Source organism: Mustela erminea, chromosome 13 (genome assembly GCF_009829155.1).
Source record: "Mustela erminea isolate mMusErm1 chromosome 13, mMusErm1.Pri, whole genome shotgun sequence".
Lineage (NCBI taxonomy): Eukaryota > Metazoa > Chordata > Mammalia > Carnivora > Mustelidae > Mustela > Mustela erminea.
Genome location: NC_045626.1, coordinates 30,899,282 through 30,922,417, shown reverse-complemented (window position 1 = coordinate 30,922,417; position 23,136 = coordinate 30,899,282). Strand labels below are relative to the sequence as shown.

The 23,136-nt window shown below is 36.5% G+C and overlaps 1 protein-coding gene across 6 annotated transcripts in view; it reads left to right on the top strand.

Moving 5' to 3' along the window:
- Positions 1–23,136, top strand: part of PIK3C3 (phosphatidylinositol 3-kinase catalytic subunit type 3) — a 140,405-nt gene that overhangs the window by 7,937 nt on the left and 109,332 nt on the right. For all 6 annotated transcript variants that reach the window (XR_004277974.1, XR_004277973.1, XM_032310044.1 and 3 more), the window contains exon 4: positions 4,803–4,932. Coding sequence is in view for 4 of the 6 variants with exons in the window: in XM_032310044.1 (XP_032165935.1) it covers positions 4,803–4,932 (130 nt within the window). In the remaining 2 variants the exon portion in view is untranslated. The remainder of the gene's footprint in view (positions 1–4,802; positions 4,933–23,136) is intronic.

Sequence of the window (23,136 nt, the reverse complement as noted above, 5' to 3'; positions counted from 1 at the left end):
AATACCATGTTACAATAGATTGGAGATGATATTAAATCCGGTATTGTTCCTTTTCCAGTGTGTCTGTTCCTTTTTACTTTACTCGGGTGGGTTTTGCTTGCCACACAGATGAAAAATGGGCAACAGTTTATTACTCTTACTATATAGTTAGTAGTTAAATGTTCTTGAGAAGTTACCAGCTAGACCTCTTGGTTTTTCCTCTTGGCTTTTTTATAAGTGATTTACCTTCTGGAATAATCAGCCAGAGGTTCCCTCATAAAAGCACCTCTTTCAGGACACTTGAACATTTTAGATGACCTTAGGATATAGTTTCAGGACACCTTGACTAGCCGGTAAGTGTGAGACAGCCGGAATTTCCACAGAAGTGCAGTGAAATGAACTACCTAGAGCCAAACAAACTCTTAGGTTAACATTTGTGATGCAGTTTGACTTGACTTTTGGCAAGGTTTTGAAAAGTACATGAAGTCAGTAGTAATCAACCTATGACTAGGAAGCACCTGGTAAGCTAACTAGATAAGCGTCTTCCTGCATTCTCTTTAAATTTGTTAAGAGTGTGATGGGGCCTGAGATTCAGCATTTTTAATAAGCATCCTGAGTGGTTCTGCAGACCTGTGGATCACAGTTTGCAAAAAACTGCATTAACCTTTTCTTAGTAGTGTATTTGTTGGATGTAGGCTTGCAGTTGTTTTCAGTTTCTTTCTTGACTTTATCCCATTGCTCGCTTTATTTGTATTTCTGTATGAATCCCAGTAAAAGACAAATTCCTTTACCTCCCACACAAACCATGCTGGAAACGTGCCTGGGAGATAAATCAGTAGTATTTGTTCTACTTTATGAAGTAATTAAACCCCCGATATTTCCATGAATGTAGTAGTAACAGTAAGTGGGACTTAAATTTCAATTCTCTCTTCCGATATTAAGTAAATTAAGACTTTGAATCTTAGAGAGTCATCTGTTTTCTCTTAACTGGACAGTAGGTCACGTTGTCCCTCCATGTCTTGAACACCTGAGATGTCAGATGAACATGAAACATTTTGGAGAGTAGTACTGATTCTGTGACATTCCTTCACTTAGAGCAGGGTTTCTCAGATAGGAGTTGTTGACTTACTACTTTCAGAATTCCTGCCTTATTTCTGTACTAAGTGTACTTTTACATACTTGGTTTTTTATTTGAACCAGCTCACTTCTTTTTTTAACTTTAATTTAGTTTGAAGCAAAAGCTTAATATCCCTAATACACATGGGAAGCAAATACTATTTGACATTGATGGGTAAGAATAAAATAAATACAATGAGAATAACTGTTATTAGGTTTTAGAAATTGAAGGAAGAAAACTGCAGTGAAATATAATTGATAGTAAATGTATTGATTTGCAAAATACATAAGCAATATCTGCAGAGAAAGTCTTTCTTTAATTAGAATGGTTCTTTTTGTGCCTAGTCAGATATTTAGCTCACTGTCGCTTCATTGAAGGTAAAGATAAGGTTTTTACACCAACATTTTCTTTTTTAATCAGTCCAACTCGTGCGTGGTTGTACGTCATCAGTTAGCCAAATGATGACATCAGATTTTAGTAGAGATTTCTGGATACTTTGAACGGTGTCGAAGGAATGCAGAAAATTTCATCACCTACTCCTCTTCCCTCCAGCCTTACGTTTATTCTGACCTTCACCTCAGCAAAAAGCATAAGAAACTGGATGAAATTAAAATAACTCCTTTTCAGGTCACCTGGGTGGCTCAGCGGGTTAAGTCTCTGTCTTCGGCTCGGGTAATGATCTCAGGGTCCTGGGATTGAGTCCCGCATGGGACTCTACTTAGTAGGGAGCCTTCTTCCCCCCCTCGCTCTGCCTGCCTCTCTGCCTACTTGTGATTTCTCTCTCTCTCTGTCAAATAAGTAAAATCTTGAAAGAACTCCTTTTTCTCTGTGTATCCTGGGGCTTTTCCTTGAGGGTGCAAAGTGGGTTGCAGTGGCTACGAGCCCAGGAATCCCCTAACACAAAACAGGACTCTGTGTGCAGCTGCTGGTACTGGTGCTCTGTGCCGCTGGTCAGGATGTTCCCGGCACTGCGGCAGGGTGCACACGTCTTCTCGGTATCCTGAGCAGGAAGCCTGTGCAAATTTTCTTCCACCAGTTGTTAAAAATCACGTCATGGGCCACCACAGTTTTTTTTTGTGACTTAGGGAAATAGTGCTTTAGACTATAGTTTCTTCAGATGTTTCTTGAACAATGATGTCGCACCATTTGCTCCCCCACCTTTTTCCCTAAATAGTCCTGGTATGGACTTAGTAGCTTTTAAAAAAGTGGTCTTCAGAGTGTGTAGTAGTTGTAGTATAGTACCGGGAACCTTGTTACTACCAAGTTTTGTACTTGCTAATGTCTCTTTGATATACTTTAGTCTGTGTGAAGCAGTGCTTTTTGGACTATAGTATAATTAATAATTGAAAGACTGATCTCTTAAGATACAGCTAGAATAACTAATTGTCTTCATTTTGGAAGTTTAGCTTGTGAGATTTCTAAGTAGCTAAAGAATGGATTGATCAGTAGGTTGAATTGGCAAAGAACCACAGGCAAGCCGCAGATTTCTCCTGCAGGTGTTTTTCCAAATATGAGTTTGGAAGTCAGGGCAGTGGCTGCTGTTGTGGCTTGGCACCGGGAGTGGGAGCAGCAGCCACAGCTGTTGCTGGGGCTTCTGCTGGAGTCTGAAGGAGATCCTCCTATGCTGTTTCTTTTGTCTTGCCTGTTTGGCTTAATTTCCCAAGTGGACATGATGGTCTGAGTATCCTCTGGCTTGCCACCTGGAGGCTGTGTAACTCTGCAAAGGTTCCATTAGTGTCAAAAGAAAGTAATATGTTCACTTGATTATTTGAGTCACTTGGCATCACCCCTACCCTTCACATCCCGTATCCTTAAATCTTCTCTCCAGATCCATCCCAAGGCACCTAAATCATTTAGTAAACTGACTTCCTGCCAAATGTACTTATTTTTGATTTAGTTACATTCAGTTAGTCACAGTATCCACTGGGGGACACAGAGGTAGAGAGAAGGAAGGCAGGCCTTCTGCTTCTCCAGGTACATTTAAGGATATTCATCTAAAAGTGGCATTACTGTTTCACTGTACCCAGTTTCCTGGATACTAAGTGGGTCTACTTGATGTTGAATCTGTCCCTGAGTTGAAAGATCTTTATAAAAGGCTTGCATATGGCTTTTTGTAATGTAACTTTTTTTCATCTTTCATATGATAAATAAATATTGAGAATTTTGATTCTTTACAGCTAGTCAGTGCATTTTTTATTGAGCCTCCATTGGAAGCTTCTGCAGATATAGTTGCTGGATAGCACCTATTATTGCCAGCCTTAGAGATCTTACAACAAGTACGGCTATACCTTAACCTTATTGTGCTCGTGAGCTTATAGCGATCACTTCATCACTCCCATTCTAATTGTTCATGGCGTCATAGCTTATATACATTACACAATCAATGAAAATTCTCTTTATTACCTTAGGAAAATCTTAAGGAAATTTTCCATTAGAACATGATAGTAATGGTTTATAAACTTTATGTAAACCTTTTACAGTTAAAACTTAAAGATTACTATATCTACCATATACCTTATTTTAAAAATTATTAAATGCAAGAGTGTGCAAAATGGACTTACCTCCTCACCTGTGCACACCTGGAGTCTTATTCTTACAATTGCAGTCAGCAGCTTGTTCTTTGATTTTGGGAGGATATGAATAGAATTTATACTGTTTGAAAGGTCTTATTTAAAAGAAAAAACACTAAAAAAAAAAAAAAAAAAGAACACAGTAACAAGAACGTCTGTAACCACCCCCCCAATTAAAAAACACTCAGATACTAAACAGTAGCATATTTCAAAAGTTCATGTAAAGCTCCTTTACAAGTTTGCTCAACCTTTACTCTAGATTTTCTGGGTAGCTTTTTGAAGGAAACTTGACAATCAACAGTCATAGAATTTTTCACTTTAAAATAGGATCTCCATGTTCAGACTGAATTTTGACTGTATGTTAAATCTCTGATTTGTAGACATGGAAGCTTTTTCTCATGTGAATCTGTAATCGTATTCTGTTTAAGATGTACCTCCTGGGCAAGAGAAGACAGGAGAGACATCAGCTACTTAGTGAACAGAAAATAGTAGCTAACATTTTAACATTTAGCTAACATTTAATGCCGGCACTATTCTAAGTTCTTTTTACTTCTACCCATCTGTTTAACTTTTCTAACAAGATGCAGGTATACTCTTTATAATCTTACTTTATAGATGAGAAAACTGAGGCACATAGGTTAGATAGTTTACCCAAGGTCGCATAGGTAATAGATGATAGATGGCACAGCTGGGATTCAGATCTCAGCATTTTTACTTTACAGTCTACGATGCTGAATTGTCATTTAAAGTAGAGAGTTATGAAATTACTTAAATTTTGGTTTCAGTCATTGTAAATGTGACATTCTTTCATTGGGTAGGAATTTAGTCTCTCATTTTTTCTAGGATCTCCACTGAAGTAATGAAGTGTGTGGTCCATCACTGAACTTTTTCTGTTTCTACTCTACCTTTAGAATTTCTGTAACAGTTCTATGTGGAGGAGCAAAGAATACCTTGTAAAAAAGTGTTACATGGATTTTAGTTACTTAATTAATTGCTTTACAACCCACTGGAGGCTTCAAGGTTGGCAAGAGAGATATGCATTTTCCTTTGTGGAATTCTCTCTGTTTGGGAACTGAAATGTCCTATAATGAACTGCATTAATTTACTTCTACCCTGAACATTCTCTTTTCGCCTAGCATGTTTCGTCAAGGGATGCATGACTTGAAAGTCTGGCCTAATGTAGAAGCAGATGGATCAGAACCCACAAAAACTCCTGGCAGAACAAGCAGTACTCTTTCTGAAGATCAGATGAGTCGCCTTGCCAAGGTAAAAAAGAAACTATTAAAACAGGTGGAAAGCTCTGAGTGATGCCTGCTGTAATAGAAATTGACATTATGAATTGTCAGATCATTCTTTTGACTTAAATTTTTATTTTTTTCTAAGATTTTATTTCTCCATGAGAGAGAGAGAGCGACCAAGAGCGGGGAGAAGGTCAGAGGGAGAAGCAGACTCCTCATGGAGCTGGGAGCCTGATGTGGGTCTCGATCCTGGAACTCTGGGATCATGACCTGAGCTGAAGGCTTAACCATCTGAGCCACCCAGCCATCCTAAATTTAATTTTTTAATAATAATTTAATTGGAATGATAATTCACATACCGTAAAATTCACTCTTGGAAAGTGTACAGTTCGGTGGTTTTTTAGTAAATTCACTAAATGTTGAATTGTGTAGTCATGCCGCTATTGAATTTTAGAACATTTTCATCAAAAATGTCACCGTACACTCTACCTATTAGTGGTCAGTCCCCTTTCCCTCTGCTCTCCGGCCCCTGGCCTGGCAACTATTAATCTACTTTCTGTCTCTGTGGATGTTCCTATTCTGGACATTTCATACAGATGGAATTATACAATATGTGGCCTTTTGTGTTTATAATTCTGCCAGATTTGAGAACATAGAGTTTTTGGTGATACTTTCAAGATGGCTGCCTCCTTTTTTTGGTGACATAGTCTTAAAGATGCAAGTGTTACATGCTAGACATTCTTATGCTTGGAAGTAGCAATATATCACCAGCTTATGTTATTCTTCAATCTCAATTGTTCTCATACTTCCCTCACTTTTTTTTTTTTTTTAAGCAGACTGAATTGTTACCTTTTTATTTAAAAATTGTTTTATTGTAGTGTTTTCATTTAGGAGAAAAGAAAAACTAGATTCAATTCTGTGCTTAAATCACAATACTATAACTTATTTTGTGAATATTTGTTCACAAAGCACTATGTCAGATACTGTGTAAAGATCCTTTTATGATTCTTTTAAGAGACTCTTTTAATTCTTGATGTAAATTTCCTTTGCAATCTTATTTGTATGGATGACTCTTTAATGCCTGGAGAAAGTTTTGATGCTAAGTATTTTATAGCTTGTTGCCTCAACCTACATATAGGAGAAATCTTAATTATAAAGAATAATTACTTGCATTAGCTTGGCTTTTTTTTTAACACAAATTTTTTATTGTCAAGTTCATTCTCCGTCTTTTCGTATTGCTCTTTTATGGAAAAATGATGCCATAGTTTCCTCATAAGCTTTCTAAACAAATTACTGTTGTCAACTTCCCCTTCATAATTACATAAATAAAATCTATTTTCAGTATAGTTACTCCTGAGATTTTGTTTACGTTCTTACATGAGATATAGGAAAGTTCTCGAGCTTTTCATGTGTTCATCAAGGTTCATTAGTGCACATTTGGTCATTAGTCATTAGTGCACATTTGCAGCTCTAGGAATGATGTCTCTGCATATGCAGAGCTAAATGAGGTATCAGGAAGAAGCTTTCTTAACATATTTGTCAATTGGTAGGAATCGTCTGCAGTCTCAGTTCTTTATATTGAAGAATATGGCAAGTTGGGTCCTAATTTTTTAAGAGATACTAACATATATATGTTGTCTGTATTTCTCAGAGTATGTTAACAGTTTTCAAATAAGTCTTTATTCATTAGTTTATAAACCTTTGAAATGGGAATAAAAATTAATGAGAATGAGCATCTTAACAGCTTTTTAAGGCTATGTGCCTCATTCTTTTCTGTATAGCAGTTGGTCATGCTGTGTGAGGTTTCAAAACCTGTTCTATCCCTGCTGCTGTAGAGGAAGAATGTGTTTTAAAAAATGATTTTGGAAGTTTGGGTACTTGGAAGCACTTTTCAGTGGGAAGAGCACTGTAGTATGAGTCAGAGACTTGGCCATCTTGTTGAATTGCAGAAAATAATTTCTGAGCCTGTAAAGTCAGAAGTTTAGAATGGATGATTTCTGGGGTCCTGTGTAGCTATTCATATTCAGTTATTTTCAAAGTACTGAAATGGTGGGCAGCAGGGTGGCTCAGTTGGTTAGGCATCTGCCTCTCGATTTCTGGTCAGGTCTTGATCTTGGGGTCCTGGGATGGAGCCCTGTGTTGGGCTTCGCACTCACTGGGGAGTCTGCTTGAGGATTCTTTCTCTCCCTCTGTCCTCCCCCTGCTCATGTGCACACCTTCTCTCTTTTTTCTCTCTCAAATAAATAAGTCTTGGGGCGCCTGGGTGGCTCAGTGGGTTAAAGCCTCTGCCTTCGGCTCGGGTCATAATCCCGGGGTCCTGGCATCGAGCCCCGCCTCGGGCTCTCTGCTCAGCGAGGAGCCTGCTTCCTCCTCTCTCTCTGCCTGCCTCTCTGCCTACTTGTGATCTCTGTCTGTCAAATAAATGAATAAAATCTTTAAAAAAAATAAATCTTAAAAAAAAGAAAGGTACTGGAATAGCAGTTTTATATATCTACCAGGATTTTATAGTAATCACCTTAGTAGAGAATAAACAGAATAAACATGTAATTATATATTTGCAGTTATGAATATGCTGTATTCATGTCATTCCTTTTTTTCTGCAATCTGTATGCTTAAAGTAAAGCATTACTCAGGACCTACCTAGTGTGAATGATGTGGCTCTGCTCTTAAATCTGATTTTGTTGTTGTTGTTGTTGTTTGATTAGTACCTGCTTCTTTAGTTTAGGTTTTCAGACTAGCTTCCTGAGTCTGTTTCCCTTGCCTTATACCAGAGAAAGTATACTTTGATACTTGTTATGTCTGAACTTAAAATTATACTTCCATATTTGTTTTGTTCTTAAATTGTGCCATATAGTTCTCTTTTCCTCCCGCTCTCATTTTTCTGGTTCCACATTAAAAAGTTTGTTCAGTTAGATTGTGATTCTTTTCCTCAAAACACTTTGAAATTGTCTCTGGTAAATACATTTTTAAAAACCAGGAAAGAATGTGTGTCCTTTTGTTTCCATTTTTATACAAAAGAAACAGATTTTTTCCTATCTATTTTATTTATTTATTTTTTAAGATATTATTTATTTATTTATTTGTCAGAGAGAGAGAGAGAGAGAGAGAGCGCGAGTGCACAGGCAGAGTGGCAGGCAGAGGCAGAGGGAGAAGCAGGGCTCCCTGCTGAGCAAGGAGCCCGATGGGGGACTCGATCCCCGGATGCTGGGATCATGACCTGAGCCAAAGGCTACTGCTTAACCAACTGAGCCACCCAGGCGTCCCTATTTATTTATTTTTAAAAAGATTTTATTTATTTATTTGACAGTGACACAGCGAGAGAGGGAACACAAGCAGTGGGAGTGTAAGAAGGAAAAGCAGGCTTTCCGCTGAGAAGGGAGCCTGATGCAGGACTCTGGGATCATGGGATCATGACCTGAGCCAAAGGCAGACGCTTAAAGACCAAGCCACCCAGACGCCCCAAGGAACAGATTTTAGATTAACAATATTCTTATTTCTAACACTACCATTTTAAGGAAATAAATGAGAAGAGGCTGAAGTGGTTAGAACTGAATAGTTTATTTCTTGTACTTTGATTTTCCAGCCAGTGAATTTACTATGATTGTTTCTAATTGTTGAGAAGGCAGTTGGACTCAGAGTGGAAAGGTATACATAAATCTTAATAATAGCAAAGCGTAGTTACCATGCATTGTACCCATGAGCCAAAATAATAGTGACAATTTTCAAACTGCTGTGTAAGAAAGTTTATTCAGTTACAGAAGTGCTTTAGTCTTGGCTGCCTGGGGATAATGGGACAAGAGGACTGTGAAATGAAGATGAACTATTTAAATGGCTTGTGGAAAGATGGCATTAGATAATTATTAAGCAAAGAACTTCAAACTCAAGCTGGACTAACTGTTCTTATTCTGACTTATTGCTTGTTCAGCTATGAAGCTTGAATTACAACTGCAGTATGAATAACTGAAGTTTAAAAGCCTGATTTCTACGTTGAATATTTTTAAAAGTCAAATCCTTTCAGCAGGATTTTAGTGGAATTAACCTCTGTGATGATTTTACATTATACCTAGTTTTCATTTGAGTAAAGGAATGTGAGAAAAGGAAACAAAATGGGGCAGTCTTCAGTTTGGTTCTCATTTTTTCTAGGTTAGATTTCTTAGACTAGTAGGGGATAGGAAGAAATGAGTGCATTAAAATAGACTCACCCCCCACCCAGTTCTTCCTCATTATCTTTTTTTTAACCCAGCTCTAAATTTTCCTAATTAATATTTACAAGTATAGTATCTTTCTGTTTGAATTGATTTGTGACAATAATCAAAGGCCAGACCTCTGGAGCATTTACTCTCCTTTCATTGTCCATGACCCAGCCTTTTAATGATTGTGGGCCTTACTTGAGCAAATTTGCCCATTGTTCCCATCTGTTCCGTTTTTCAGCTTGTCATATTGTAAGAGTTTTATGACTAGGATGCATATCCACCTGGGGTTTTGGATGTGACTACCAAGCTTCAGTGTTTGATTTATATTTGAATCCATGTCTTTAGACATGAAAGGTTAGTGCAAAAGCATGCTTCTCCACTGTCTCCTTTTCATTTTAGCAGCTCTGCCTGATGCCTTTGGAATGTGCTTTAGTTTCTGTCAATTTGATTAAGAGGAGGCAAAGAGAAAATAACGACTAGATGAAAAATGCTTTGTGGTCTGTGTGACACAGATAGGTTGGGGCAAGTTGAGTATGTAGGTGAGCACTGCGATAGTGAAGTTGTGGTAAGATGAGGTGAAGTTTCAGGCTGACCCTCATATTGTCTGCATGGGATCAATCTGGGTCTCTGGGTCCAGGGTCCAGACTTAAGGTTTATAGCAATAAAAACTGGGTGTTTTTAGTTCATTGAGGAATAATTAGTGTCTTGAGAATAGGCTTATGCCAATCGATTTGAAGGGTTATTTATAATCTAGAGCTGTACTGACCAAAATAATAGCCATAATTCGCATGTGGCAATTTAAGTTAATTAGAATTAAATAAGGTTAAAAATTCAGTTGTTTTGTTACTGTAATCACATTTCAAATGCTCCTTTGCCACATGTGGCCAGCAGCTATTGGTCAGTACAGATACAGAGTATTTCCATTATTGCCAAATGGTCTGTTGGACAGCACTGGTCTAGAATGCCAATTTACTAATTAGTAATGGGTTAGTAACCATATTATTATCTTTCTGGTAACTATATTACTTGTGTCTGCTACCCAGGATGTGTTTTTTTAAGGCACCTTGAAAATTAAATTAGTCTTCAGGAGATTGTTGATTTCTTAGTGAGCCATGAAGGAGCTAGCCTAAAGGAACTAGAAACTGCCGTGAGATATTTCAGTTTGGGGGAATCTTAAAAGGACCTTCTCTCTTGAATCTTTTTAGTTACAGGATTACTTGAATATGCTGTCTACACTCTATCTATGGAATAAACACTGACATACTATCATGGTTACAAAATGATCCTTTAAAATTGAGATTAAGGTAACAGGAAATTTTCTCATGACATAACTTTGTGAAGTGGGATTGAGGCTATTTATTTTAAATTATTTTATAGTACTCTTTGACCTGCTGAAACATTTGTCCTTGAAAGAAAATATTTTACATTGAATGGATTACATTGAACGGGTACTAGTCTAGAGACATTTATTAGAGGGGGTTTTTATGTTAAATATGTGCAAAAGTCCTCTTTTTAATGTTTTCATAAAAATTTATTCAATATAAAGGACTTTATTCTAAGATTGTGTTCTTTTGGTGTTTTTGAGTATTAAAATGTCTCGTTTGATAGTAGCACTTAAAAAAATGACTTTACTTGGCAAAATAAAATTCGGGAACATTCATAAGTAAAAATTTTAGTTGACATGCAATATTATATTGGTTTCAGGTGTGCAACATAGTGATTTGACATTTATATGCTTTATGAAATGCTCACCGTGATAAGTGTAGTCACCCAACACTGTTTATTATCCCTCTGTCTCCACCACCATCACCTGCTCTATTGAAGGCATACTTCTGTATGTTGGAGACAAAAAAAAGGTATTACTAAGTCGATGCTGTTGTTACTATTAGTGCCATTATGAGTAATAATAATACTAATAATGATAATCACCTTGCATGTATAAAGTGTTTTAATACCTATAAAGCCTTTTAGTGTAGATTGAGGACTAAAATGGAGCTGTGATTAAAATCATGACTTTGAATATGGATTTCCATTTAGATTTCAGTTGTCTCTTGTTGTGATCTTAGATTAGCTACTTAACTTTTTCTAATCCATGAAATTTTCATCTGTACAATAGTAATAATAGTTAACATCTACTTTTTTGAGTTATTGTGAAGACTAAATATAAATGAGATAAACTATTTAAAGGATTTGATATTGCTAGACATCACTGAGCACTAACAAATGTTAGCTGTTGTTATTACTTATGTGCTTTCATTTGATTTTATGAGTATAATGATTGGACTTGTAACATACATTGCTTTTAAACTCCTGAGAAAATGGAAGCTTAGAGAAGCTAAATGATTCATTTAAGGTATCATGCTTGGTGAGTTGAACCAGGACCTAAATTCAGGTCTTTAAATTCTTCATGTAAATGTTTTTCTGAAGATAAGTATCTGACTTTTTTTTTTTTTTTAAGATTTAAGGCTTGTGAAGGATTTGTTTGTATGGGGAATATGTTTTCTTCTCAGGGAGATAAAAATGGAAAATAGGGGAAAAGGCAGAGGGAGCTTGAAACCACACGTATATACCTGAGGTCCACATGTAGGGCATAATAAATGGTGCCTGGGAACTTAGTAAATAAGGATTTGCCCATGGCCAGTGAGTACCTTTGCAAACATGTGCTATGAATGAAGTTAGAAACAAATTTATTTTGGAACTCGAAAGAGTAAGCGAGCGGAGGAGCAGAGGGAGGGGGGTAAGCAGACTTCACTGAGCGTAGAGCCCCATGTAGAGCTTAATCCTGTGTCCCCAAGATCGTGACCTGAGCCAAAATCAAGAGTCTGATTCTTAACTGACTGAGCCACCCGGGCACCCTGAGTTATAAACAATACTTGTGGCTTTAGTTGTCACCAATGCATAGGTTAAAAGCAATAAATAACAGTCACTCTTAAGATTTCTTTCACCCACAGACGTCAAATGACTAGGGTTTAGGAGGAAAAGAAATGTAACAGTGAAAGAGGGTATGTGTTATTCAAAGAAACAATATGGTAGGAACTTCATGGTACAACTGGATGTGAGAATCCTTTGCTAAAGATAAAAGAGTTAAACAGATGCTGATAAAATTGTGGAAATATTTTAGAGCTGTGGAAGGGAAGGTGTTGGTAGTTTCTTTGTGTGATCACAAAAAATGATGCAGCTAGAAAATTAGTGGCAATGAAGTCTCATTTGTTCAGCCCAGGCTTTTGTCAAATTGCTTGATCACAGGGTAATTTTTTAGAAGGTTAAGGAAACAAAGTATGGCTACTCTAGCACTAAATTATAGCCAGTATGAAGGAACCAGTTGGTGAAAGGGGGAAAATAGGAACTTCGGGAAAAAAACTGAGGATATCACATTATACATCAAGATTGCAGTTATAGCCAAGGAATGGAATAATGGATTGAATTTGGGGTTAGTCTTGGACTCTGAGAAAACAGTTTCAACAAGAGTGGAGAAAGGCAAGCCACTCAGGTGCCCCAGAATATTTATATTTTAAATGTAAATTTTATTTTATTTTGGAAGCATTAAAATCATATGGAAGAAGGGGGTCTATGTGAGATAACCCAATTGAATTTGTTTTATCTTCCTCATCAGAGTGTTCTTCAGCCCAAGGGAGTTAACTAAATAAGTTAAGTGGTAGTTGAACCTCAAGACTGGTGAGAAGAGATAGTGAGAAGGTACACACAGACTGTAGCCTCATTCAGTTTTTCCAGTCCTTGCAAGTTAAATGCCTGGGTTTTAAAATTATGTGTACTGTTAAGTTTTTAAATTTTTAAAAAGATTTTATTTGTTTATTTGACAGAGAGCGAGAGAGGGAACACAAGCAGGTGGAGTGGGAGAGGGAAAAGCAGCCTTTCCACTGACCAGGGAAAACTTGGCGCTCCAAGTTTTAAATTTTTTTATAAATTCAACACATAAAATAATGTAATAGACATCTATGTATTCATTGTTAAGATTGAACATTTAACATTTTGCCTTGTTTCACATTATTTTAGAAAAGATTTAAGGGGCACCTGGATGGCTCAGTTGGTTAAGTGTCTGCCTTCAGCTCAGGTCATGATCCCAGGGTCCTGGAGTCGAGCCCTGCGTTAGGGGCAGGGTCCCTGCTCAGTGCGGAGTCTGCTTCTCCCTCCACCTCTCCCCACCTAGCTTGTGCTCTCTCTCAAATAAACAAATAAAATCTTAAAAAATTAAGAAAAAATCATAGGTATTTGTTAAAACTTCCCTCATTTTTTTTGTTTTGTAATTTACATTTTAAACTTAATGTTTTTCTTGAGATTTATCCATGTCACTATATGCAGTGCTTTGCTTGAGTGCTTTCATTTAAACTACTGTATAGTATTCCATTGGATAAGTAGATTAGTTTATTTGTTCTCCCAGCAATTTCAGTTTTTTGTATTACTTACAGGGCTGAAGTGAATGCTATTTCATATTCCACCTTACGCCCACAAGTGATTTCTTTAGGGTAGAAATTTAGGAGTGAAATTGCAAAGATGACCATCTATACATTTTCTTTTCCAAATTTCAGGTAGTTTTTATTACTATTGTATATGTCTTCTAACGACTGTATTTTTAGATTGGGAAAGAGGGAATAGTAGGAATTTTGGAATAATACTGATTTCTTTTCATTAATCTGATATTGAGCAACACTTCTGAACTCATTGTTTCTAATAGTTTATCTAATGGTTCAAATAATACTGATTTCTTTTCATTAATCTTATATTGAGCAACATTTCTGAACTCATTGTTTTTAATAGTTTGTCTAATGGTTCTTTTGACTTTTCTATGTGATAATGACCTATAAATAATGTTTATTTCTTTCATTTGTGTTTTTCTTCTGTGACTGGTATATGAAACTCTGATATAGTGAATAACAGAAACAGTAGTGGAGGCATTCTTGTTTTGTTCCTGACTTTAATGAAAATGCTTCTTACATTTAACCATGTGATAAGATGTTGGCTATTACTTCTTTATATATATACACACACACACACACACACACACACACACACACACACACACACATATATACTATACACATACGTGTATATATATGTATGTGTATATATACATATATATATATATATACATATACACATATATGTATAATCAGGTTAAGAAAGTCCTCTTTTATAGTACCAAAACTTTATATGATGCCTGAGTGTTGAAACTTACCAAAACAATTTTGGGATCCTTTTACCATATTTTGTTTCCAAAACAGTTAATGTAGTAGGCCTGAGGCTGCCATCTTTAGGAGGTCCTGCTTGCAGGGTTGGCTCTCAGCTGTTTGAGAACTTAGCTTTTGAAACATTCCCTAATGGTATAGATGTTTGACTGTGCGTAGGCTGTCTGTACATTGTGATTGATGGTGAATACCTGCTTTCTTCCTGGGAACCTAGAACATAGGTAGTTGAAAGCAGAGAACGCTTGTGTTACCAGCCCCTGATAAAAATCTCTAATTTCAGTCTCAAATGGACTTTCTTAGGCTGCATTTTGCTTTATAGAGAAAGAAGCTTATTCAAGTATGTTACTTTTTGGGCAAGGAGGGGAAGTTATAGAAAGCCTGCATATAGATTTTCCCCAGACCCTGCCTTGTCTTTTTTTTTTCTTACTCAGCCATGTAGCCATTCTTACTGTATTGATGTGATGAATCTTAACTGTGATTACAGCTGCCGCTGAGTCTTGTGAGTTTGCTGATTTTGGGAACCCCTGATACACTTAATAATGTAAAGGATTACACTAATAGGTATTCTGTGTTAAACTGTTCTTATGTTCTTGGAATCATGATATGTTTTGTTTAAATATTTAATTTATTTATTTGAGAGAGTGTCTGTGAGCAGGGGTAGGAGTAGAGGGAGAGATGCGAGTGGAGCCTGATGCAGGGCTTGATCTCACAACTTTGAGATCTTGACCCAAGCCGAAATCAAGAGTCAGATTCTCAGTTGGCTGAATCACCCAGGCGCCCCGCCCCGATGTGTTCTGTATGTATGTATGTATGTTAAAGATTTTATTTACTTTTTTGTCAGAGAGAGAGCACACAAGCAGGGGGAGCGGCAGGCAGAGGGAGAAGCAGGCTCCCTACAGAGCAAGGAGCCCAGTGTGGGACTTGATCCCAGGACCCTGGGATCGTGACCTGAGCTGAAGGCAGACGCTTAACTGACTGAGCCACCCAGGCATCCCGATATATATTTTTTTAATTGCTTGATTCAGTTTGCTAATTTTCTGCTGAAATTTTTGCATATATATTTATAAGTAAGAATTACCTATCGCTTTCCTTTCTTTGACTTTCTTTCTCTAATTTTAATAATTACGGTCATATTGATCTCAGCGGCTTTGTTGATCCAGATTGTAAAATCATTTGTTCCAGTTCTTTGTTATGACTATTGACTTTAGCTTTTCATTGGATTGTAATTGTAGATAGGAAACTTACCTTTTGTGAGGCTTGCCTTTCTAAGTTGTTATACCTATTTTACTGTTACTCATATGTTTTAGCTGTTTGTTGTATGAGGATTTTCACTTTATCTTAGTCTTTCACATTATTGAAATTGGAACTCAAACCCAGTGTTACTTGCTTATCTGCTCTTGATGTTAGCTATAGAGAACCTATATTGGAAAACTAAGATTGGCAAGTGTTTTGGTTTTTAGAAATATGATTAAAGAAATGAGTTTTGTTATACGCTGGACATCATTTCTGGTTATAAATTCTAGGACCCGTTATCAAACTGGTGACTTAAATGTGAACTTTGCATAATGGAATTTTCTGGTTAGGTTTTAGACATCTGAGAAACATGAAATTATCCAAAGAGGTGTTTTGAAAAATGAAGGCATTATCTTTTATTTTATACTTTTAAAATTAATAGAACTATCAAAACTGGTGGAAGATTTAAATAGTAATGAGATATATTATAACGGGGTAGAAAGACTGGCCATCAAAACTCCAGATTATAGCTGTCACAGTGGCTCATTGCATAACCAGCTATTTCTGTATTTGTGGATATTTTTCATTGGTAAAGTGATTAGTTGGACTCTGTTATAGGAATCATAAAAATGAAATTATTGTTACTATTATTATCATCATCACAATGAAAAACAAATAATAATGAGTATAGTAGAAGTGATGTCATGCTCTCAAAAAATGAGACACCCACTTACATTTTTTGTTTGCCGTAATAATGCATTTTAGTGACAAGAAACCAGGAACAACAACAACAGAAAAACTCCTGTTTTTTAAATATCTACATTTTGGGGAAGGAAAACAGTGGTCAAAAGTGTTAATGGAGAGATTTGTTACTTTAAAAATGAAAGAACAGAATCCTGCTATAAAATTTGAGTTAGGCAGAAGCATCTCACTTTGGTTTATTCCTTCCTTAGATCTTTTGTAAATGACAGTAATAAATAGAATTATGATGACAGCTGCTGAAATTATTCAAGGCTATGAAACTTGTTCAGTGGCACCACTGACATCATCAAAAATTCCTCTTAGCTATAGGTTTTTATATAAATAATAGGTGTAACTTTTATAAACATAGCTTATTTGATTTGATTCTCTCTTGCAATTCTTTTTTGTCATAAAAGAAGGATTTGGGAATCTCTTATACATTTATTCCTAATGATACATGGTAGAATCTTCTTTATCAATCACTTTGGTTTGCTTACTGTTGTCGAATACTGTCAAAGCTTTTAGATTTGTCTTGAAAGCATTGGTAGCAAATAGACTAAATTAGTTTTTGTCAGTGTTAAGATTGAGCCCTAAAAGAATATTGATTGATGTTCTATAAATCTGTTGTCTGTCTTTACAGCTATAGTTTCTGCCAGAAAAATAGGAAGTAACATGCTTTTAAGACTAGATTAATCTCTGAGAAGTTTAACTGAATGAAACTTTTATGATACAAAAGCCACTCTTCCTGAGTAAGATTTACATGTAAAGTTTCAAAGTAAAATTGAAGATTTGTAGCTAAGACTTCATTAATCAGGAGGATAGACACTCCTGTGCTTCCTAAGAATTAAATACATATGCGTATGTAACAAAGACTCTAACACACACACACACACACACACACACACACAGCTCCTTTTTTATTCTTAGTAGTTTAATCGAATTCTTAAATACAACTATATTTGGTCTTGAATTATAAATTACTGTATAGCTTGTATTTAATTTGATACAAATAGGACTCATTGTCTTACATTTATTGAAGAATTATACATTTTAACAATAGAAATTTATGAGCCATAGTGCATCATGTGAATGCATTAGCTGACCTATAATGCTATTCTGTTCAATGAATATTTATTAATTTTGCTCAATTCCAGTCTAGGCTCAGGGAAGTGTTATATTTGAAAGAGTTAATGTTTTGGCCTTTAACTTGAGGGAATTTAGAGGAAGAAGATAATGAAATAGTTGAATTAAACAGCACTTACATAGTCATGCTGGAGAAAAATAGTCTTGTGTGTGGTAGTAGCAAGTACTTTTATTGGTCAATATTCTCACATATGTTTCAAGAGAGAAATTTTGGACTTTCACATAGGCTTTGTGAATCTGAAAGTTCTCTTTCTGGTGACAGGTGGACTTGGGTTTTTTCATTTAATATTCCAGCAGCTGGGAAAAAAAATACAACTTTGCCATTTTTTCCATCCTTAGTTTCCCTAAAAGTGTATATATATATCTGGCCCAAGCATCATGTATTCTATAGCTACTTTTTTGGAAGGAAAATCCATTTATCATGTAACTCTCCTCTTAAGGTTTCTTGACATGAGTAAGGTTTGATACATAAAGCCTATAAATCCCTCTATATAAGAGTTTTTAGTAACCACATATTAAAAAATGGTAGTTTTAAATTTATACAGTTTTTTAGTTGGCCCTAGTTGAAAGGCTTTTGGAAGAAACAATTTGAGAGAGAAAATTATATTGATGCCTGGTTTCCATTTTAGTAGCTCAAATTAATCAGATAGGTATTTTTTGAGTTTTTATTATGAGGTGAAATAACTTCATATAGCATCTTTTTTTCCCCTAATTTTAATTTTTATTAACATATAATGTATTAGCCCCAGGGGTACAGGTCTGTGAATCATCAGGCTTACACATTTCATAGCACTCAACAGCACATACCCTCCCCAATGTCCATAACCCCAAAACCCTCTCCCTCCCCACCTCCCCCCGGCAACCCTCAATTTGTTTTGTGAGATTACGAGTCTCTTATGGTTTGTCTCCCTCTTGATCCCATCTTGTTTCATTTTTTTTTCCTTCCCTACCCCCAACGACCCCCCTCCCTGCTTCTCAAATTCCTTATATCAGAGAGATCATATGATAATTTTCTTTCTCTGATTGGCTTATTTTGCTCAGCGTAATACCCTCTAGTTCCATCCATGTTGTTGCAAATGGCAAGATTTCATTTCTTTTGATGGCTGCATAGTATTCCATTGTATATATATACCACCTCTTCTTTATCCATTCATCTGTTGATGGACATCTTGGTTCCTTCCATAGTTTGGCTATTGTGGACATTGTTGCTATAAACATTTGGGTGCATGTGCCCCTTTGGATCGCTGCATTTGTATCTTTAGGGTAAATATCCAGTAGTGCAATTGCTGGGTCCTAGGGTAGCTCTATTTTCAACTTTTTGAGGAACTTCATGCTGTTTTCCAGAGTGGCTGCACCAGCTTGCATTCCCACCAATAGTGTAGGAGGGTTCCCCTTTCTCCGCATCCTCACCAGCATCTGTCATTTTCTGACTTGTTAATTTTAGCCATTCTGATTGGTGTGAGGTGGTATCTCATTGTGGTTTTGATTTGTATTTCCCTGATGCTGAATGATGTGGAGCACTTTTTCATGTGTCTTGGCCATTTAGATGTCTTCTTTGCAGAAATGTCTGTTCATGTCCTCTGACTGTTTTTTGATCGGATTATTTCTACTTTGGGTCTTGAGTTTGATAAGTTCTTTATAGATTTGGGATACTAGCCCTTTATCTGATGCATCATTTGCAAATACCTTCTCCCATTCTGTCAGTTGTCTCTTGTTTTTGTTGGCTCTTTCCTTTGCTGTACAAAAGCTTTTTATCTTGATGAAGTCCCAATAGTTCATTTTGCCCTTGCTTGCCTTACCTTTGGCGATGTTTTTAGGAAGAAATGGCTGTGGCTGAGGTCGAAGATGTTGCTGCCTGTGTTCTTCTCCAGGATTTTGATGGATTCCTTTCTCACATTGAGGTCTTTCATCCATTTTGAGTCTATTTTTGTGTGCAGTGTAAGGAAATGGTCCAGTTTCATTTTTCTGCATGTGCCTGTCCAGTTTTCCCAACACCATTGGTTGAAGAGACTGTCTTTTTTCCATTGGATATTCTTTCCTGCTTTGTCAACCATAGAGTTGAGGGTCTAATTCTGGGCTCTCTGTTCTGTTCCACTGATGTATGTGTCTGGTTTTTGTGCCAGTACCATGCTGTCTTGATGATGACAGCTTTGTAATGGAGCCTGAAGTCTGGAATTGTGATGCCACCAACTTTGGCTTTCTTTTCTTTTCTTTCTTTCTTTCTTTTTTTTTTTTTTTTTTAGAGATTTTATTTATTTATTTGACAGACAGAGATCACAAGTAGGCAGAGAGGCAGGCAGAGAGAGAGGAGGAAGCAGGCTCTCTGCTGAGCAGAGAGCCCGATGCGGGGCTCAATCCCAGGACCCTGGGATCATGACCTGAGCTGAAGGCAGAGGCTTTAACCCACTGAGCCACCCAGGCGCCCCCAACATTGGCTTTCTTTTTCAAGATTCCTCTGGCTATTTGAGGTCTTTTCTGGTTTAGTATAAATTTTAGGATTATTTGTTCCATTTCTTTGAAAAAAAATTGATCTGATTTTGATAGGGATTGCATTAAACATGTATATTGCTTTAGGTAGCATAGACATTTTCACAATATTTGTTCTTCCAGTCCATGAGCATGGAACAGTTTTCCATTTCTTTGTGTCCTCCTCAGTTTCTTCCATGAGTATTTTATAGCTTTCTGAGTAGAGATACTTTGCCTCTTTAGTTAGGTTTATTCCTAGGTATCCTATAGTTTTGGGTGTAATTATAAATGGGATACTTAATTTCTCTTTCTTATCTCTTGTTATTAGTGTATAGAAATGCAACTGATTTCTGTGCATTGATTTTATATCCTGACACTTTACTGAATTCCTGTACAAGTTCTAGCAGATTTAGAGTGGAGTCTTTTGGGTTTTCCACATAAATTATCATATTGTCTACAAAGAGTGATAGTTTGACTTCTGTGCCTATTTGGATGCCTTTAATTTCTTTTTGCTGTCTGATTGCTGAGGCTAGGCCTTCTGGTACTATATTGAATAAGATTGGTGATAATGGACATCCCTGCCATGTTCCTTACCTTAGTGGAAAAGCTCTCAGTTTTTCTCCGTTGAGAATGATATTTGCGGTGGGTTTTTCATAGATGGCTTTGATGATATTGAGGTATGTACTCTTTATCCCTACACTTTGAAGAGTTTTGATCAGGAAAGGTTGTGGATGTCAAATCAATCTTGCAGCCCTGGAATAATCCCTTTGGTCATGGTGAATAATCCTTTTAATGGACTGTTGAATCCTATTGGCTAGTATTTTGGTGAGAATTTTCGCATCTGTGTTCATTAGGGATATTGGTCTGTAATTCTCTTTTTTGATGGTGTCTTTTTCTGGTTTTGGGATCAGGGTCATGTTGGCCTTATAAAATGAGTTTGGAAGTGTTCCTTCTATTTTATTTTTGGAACAGTTTCAGGAGAATGGAAATTAATTCTTCTTTAAATGCTTAGTAGAATTCCCCTGGAAAGCTGTCTGGCCCTGGGCTCTTGATTGTTGGGAGATTTTTGATGACTGCTTCAATCTCCTTACTGGTTATGGGTCTGTTCAGGATTTCTATTTCTTCCTAGTTTAGTTTTGGTAGTTTATAGTCTCTAGGAATGCATCTGTTTCTTCCAGATTGTCAAATTTGCTGGCATGTAGTTGCTCATAATATGTTCTTATAATTGTTTGTATTTTGTGTTGGTTGTGATCTCTCCTCTTTCATTCATGGATTTATTTATATGGGTCCTTTCCATTTTCTTTTTGATAAATCTGGCCAGGGGTTTATCGATCTTATTAATTCTTTCAAAAGAACCATCTCCTACTTCTGTTTATTTGTTCTACTGTTTTTTTGTTTCTATTTCATTGATTTCTGCTCTGCTATTTCTTATTTCTCTTCTCCTGCTGGGTTTAGGCTTTCTTTGCTGTTCTTTCTCCAGCTCCTTTAGGTATAGGGTTAGGTTCTGTGCTTGAGACCTTTCTTGTTTCTTGAGAAAGGCTTGTATTGCTATATACTTTCCTCTCAGGACTGCATTTGCTGTGCCACAAAGATTTTGAACCATTGTGTTTTCATTATCATTTGTTCACATGATTTTTTTCAATTCTTCTTTAATTTCCTGGTTGACCCATTCATTCTTTAATAGGACGCTCTTTAGCCTCCATGTATTTGGGTTCTTTCCAACTTTCCTCTTGTGATTGAGTTCTAGCTTCAGAGCATTGTGGTCTGAAAATATGCAGGTAATGATCCCAATCTTTTGATACTGCTTGAGACCTGATTTGTGACCCAGGATGTGATCTCTCCTGTAGAATGTTCCATGTGCACTAGAGAATGTGTATTCTGTTGCTTTGGGATGGATGTTCTGAATATTTCTTTGATGTCTGTTTAGTCCAGTGTGTCATTTAAGGTCTTTATTTCCTTGTTATCTTTTGCTTGGATTTTCTGTGCATTTCAGTAAGGGGGGGGTGTTAAAATCTCCTACTATTATTGTATTATTGACTATGTGTTTCTTTGATTTTGTTATTAATTGGTTTATATAGTTGCCTGCTCCCATGTTGCATAGATATTTAAAACTGTTAGATCTTCTTGTTGGACCGACCCTTTAAGTATGATATAGTGTCCTTCCTTATCTCTTATTATAGTCTTTGGCTTAAAATCTAATTTATGATATGAGGATTGTCACCCCAGCTTTCTTTTGATGTCCATTAGCATGGTAAATTGTTTTCCACTCCCTCACTTCAAATCTGGAGGTGTCTTTGGGACTAAAATGAGTTCCTTGTAGATAGCATATTGATGGATTTTGTTTTTTTATCCATTCTGATACCCTTTGTCTTCTGATTGGGGCATTTAGCCCATTTTTCATTCAGGGTAACTATCGAAAGATATGAATTTAATGCCATTATATTGCCTGTAAGGTGACTGTTACTTTATATTGTCTCTGTTTCTTTCTGGTCTACTAGTTTTAGATTCTCTCTTTGCTTAGAGGACCCCTTTCAATATTTCTTGTAGGGCTAGCTTGAGGTTTACAACCTCTTTTAGTTTTTGATTGTCCTGGAAGCTTTTTATCTCTCCTTTTATTTTCAATGATAGCTTAGCTGGATATAGTATTTTTGGCTGCATGTTTTTTTATTTAGTGCTCTGGCCTGCCAGGTCTCTGTTGATAAATCTGCTGCCAATCTAATATTTTTACCAGTGTATGTTAGAGACTTCATGTTCTGGCCTGCTTTCAGGATTTTCTCTTAATTACTAAGACTTATAAGTTCTACTATTTGATGATAGGGAGTGGACCTATTTTTATTTCTTTTGAGGGGAGTTCTGTCTGCCTCCTGGATTTTGATGCTTATTCCCTTTGCCATATTAGGGGGATTATCTACAATAATTCTCTCCAATATACCTTCTGCCCTCTTCTCTTTCTTCTTCTGGAATCCTGTATATTCTAATATTGTTTCATCTTACGGTATCACTTTTCTTTTGAATTCTCTCCTTGTGGTCCAGTAGTTGTTTGTCTCTCTTTTTTCAGCTTCTTTATTCTCCATCATTTGGTCTTCTATGTCACTAATTCTCTCTTCTGCCTCGTTTATCCTAGCAGTAAGAGCCTCCATTTTTTATTGCACCTCGTTAATAGCTTTTTTGATTTCAGCTTGGTTAGATTTTAGTTCTTCTATTTCTCCAGAAAGGGCTTTTATTTCTCCAGACAGAATTTCTCTCATATCT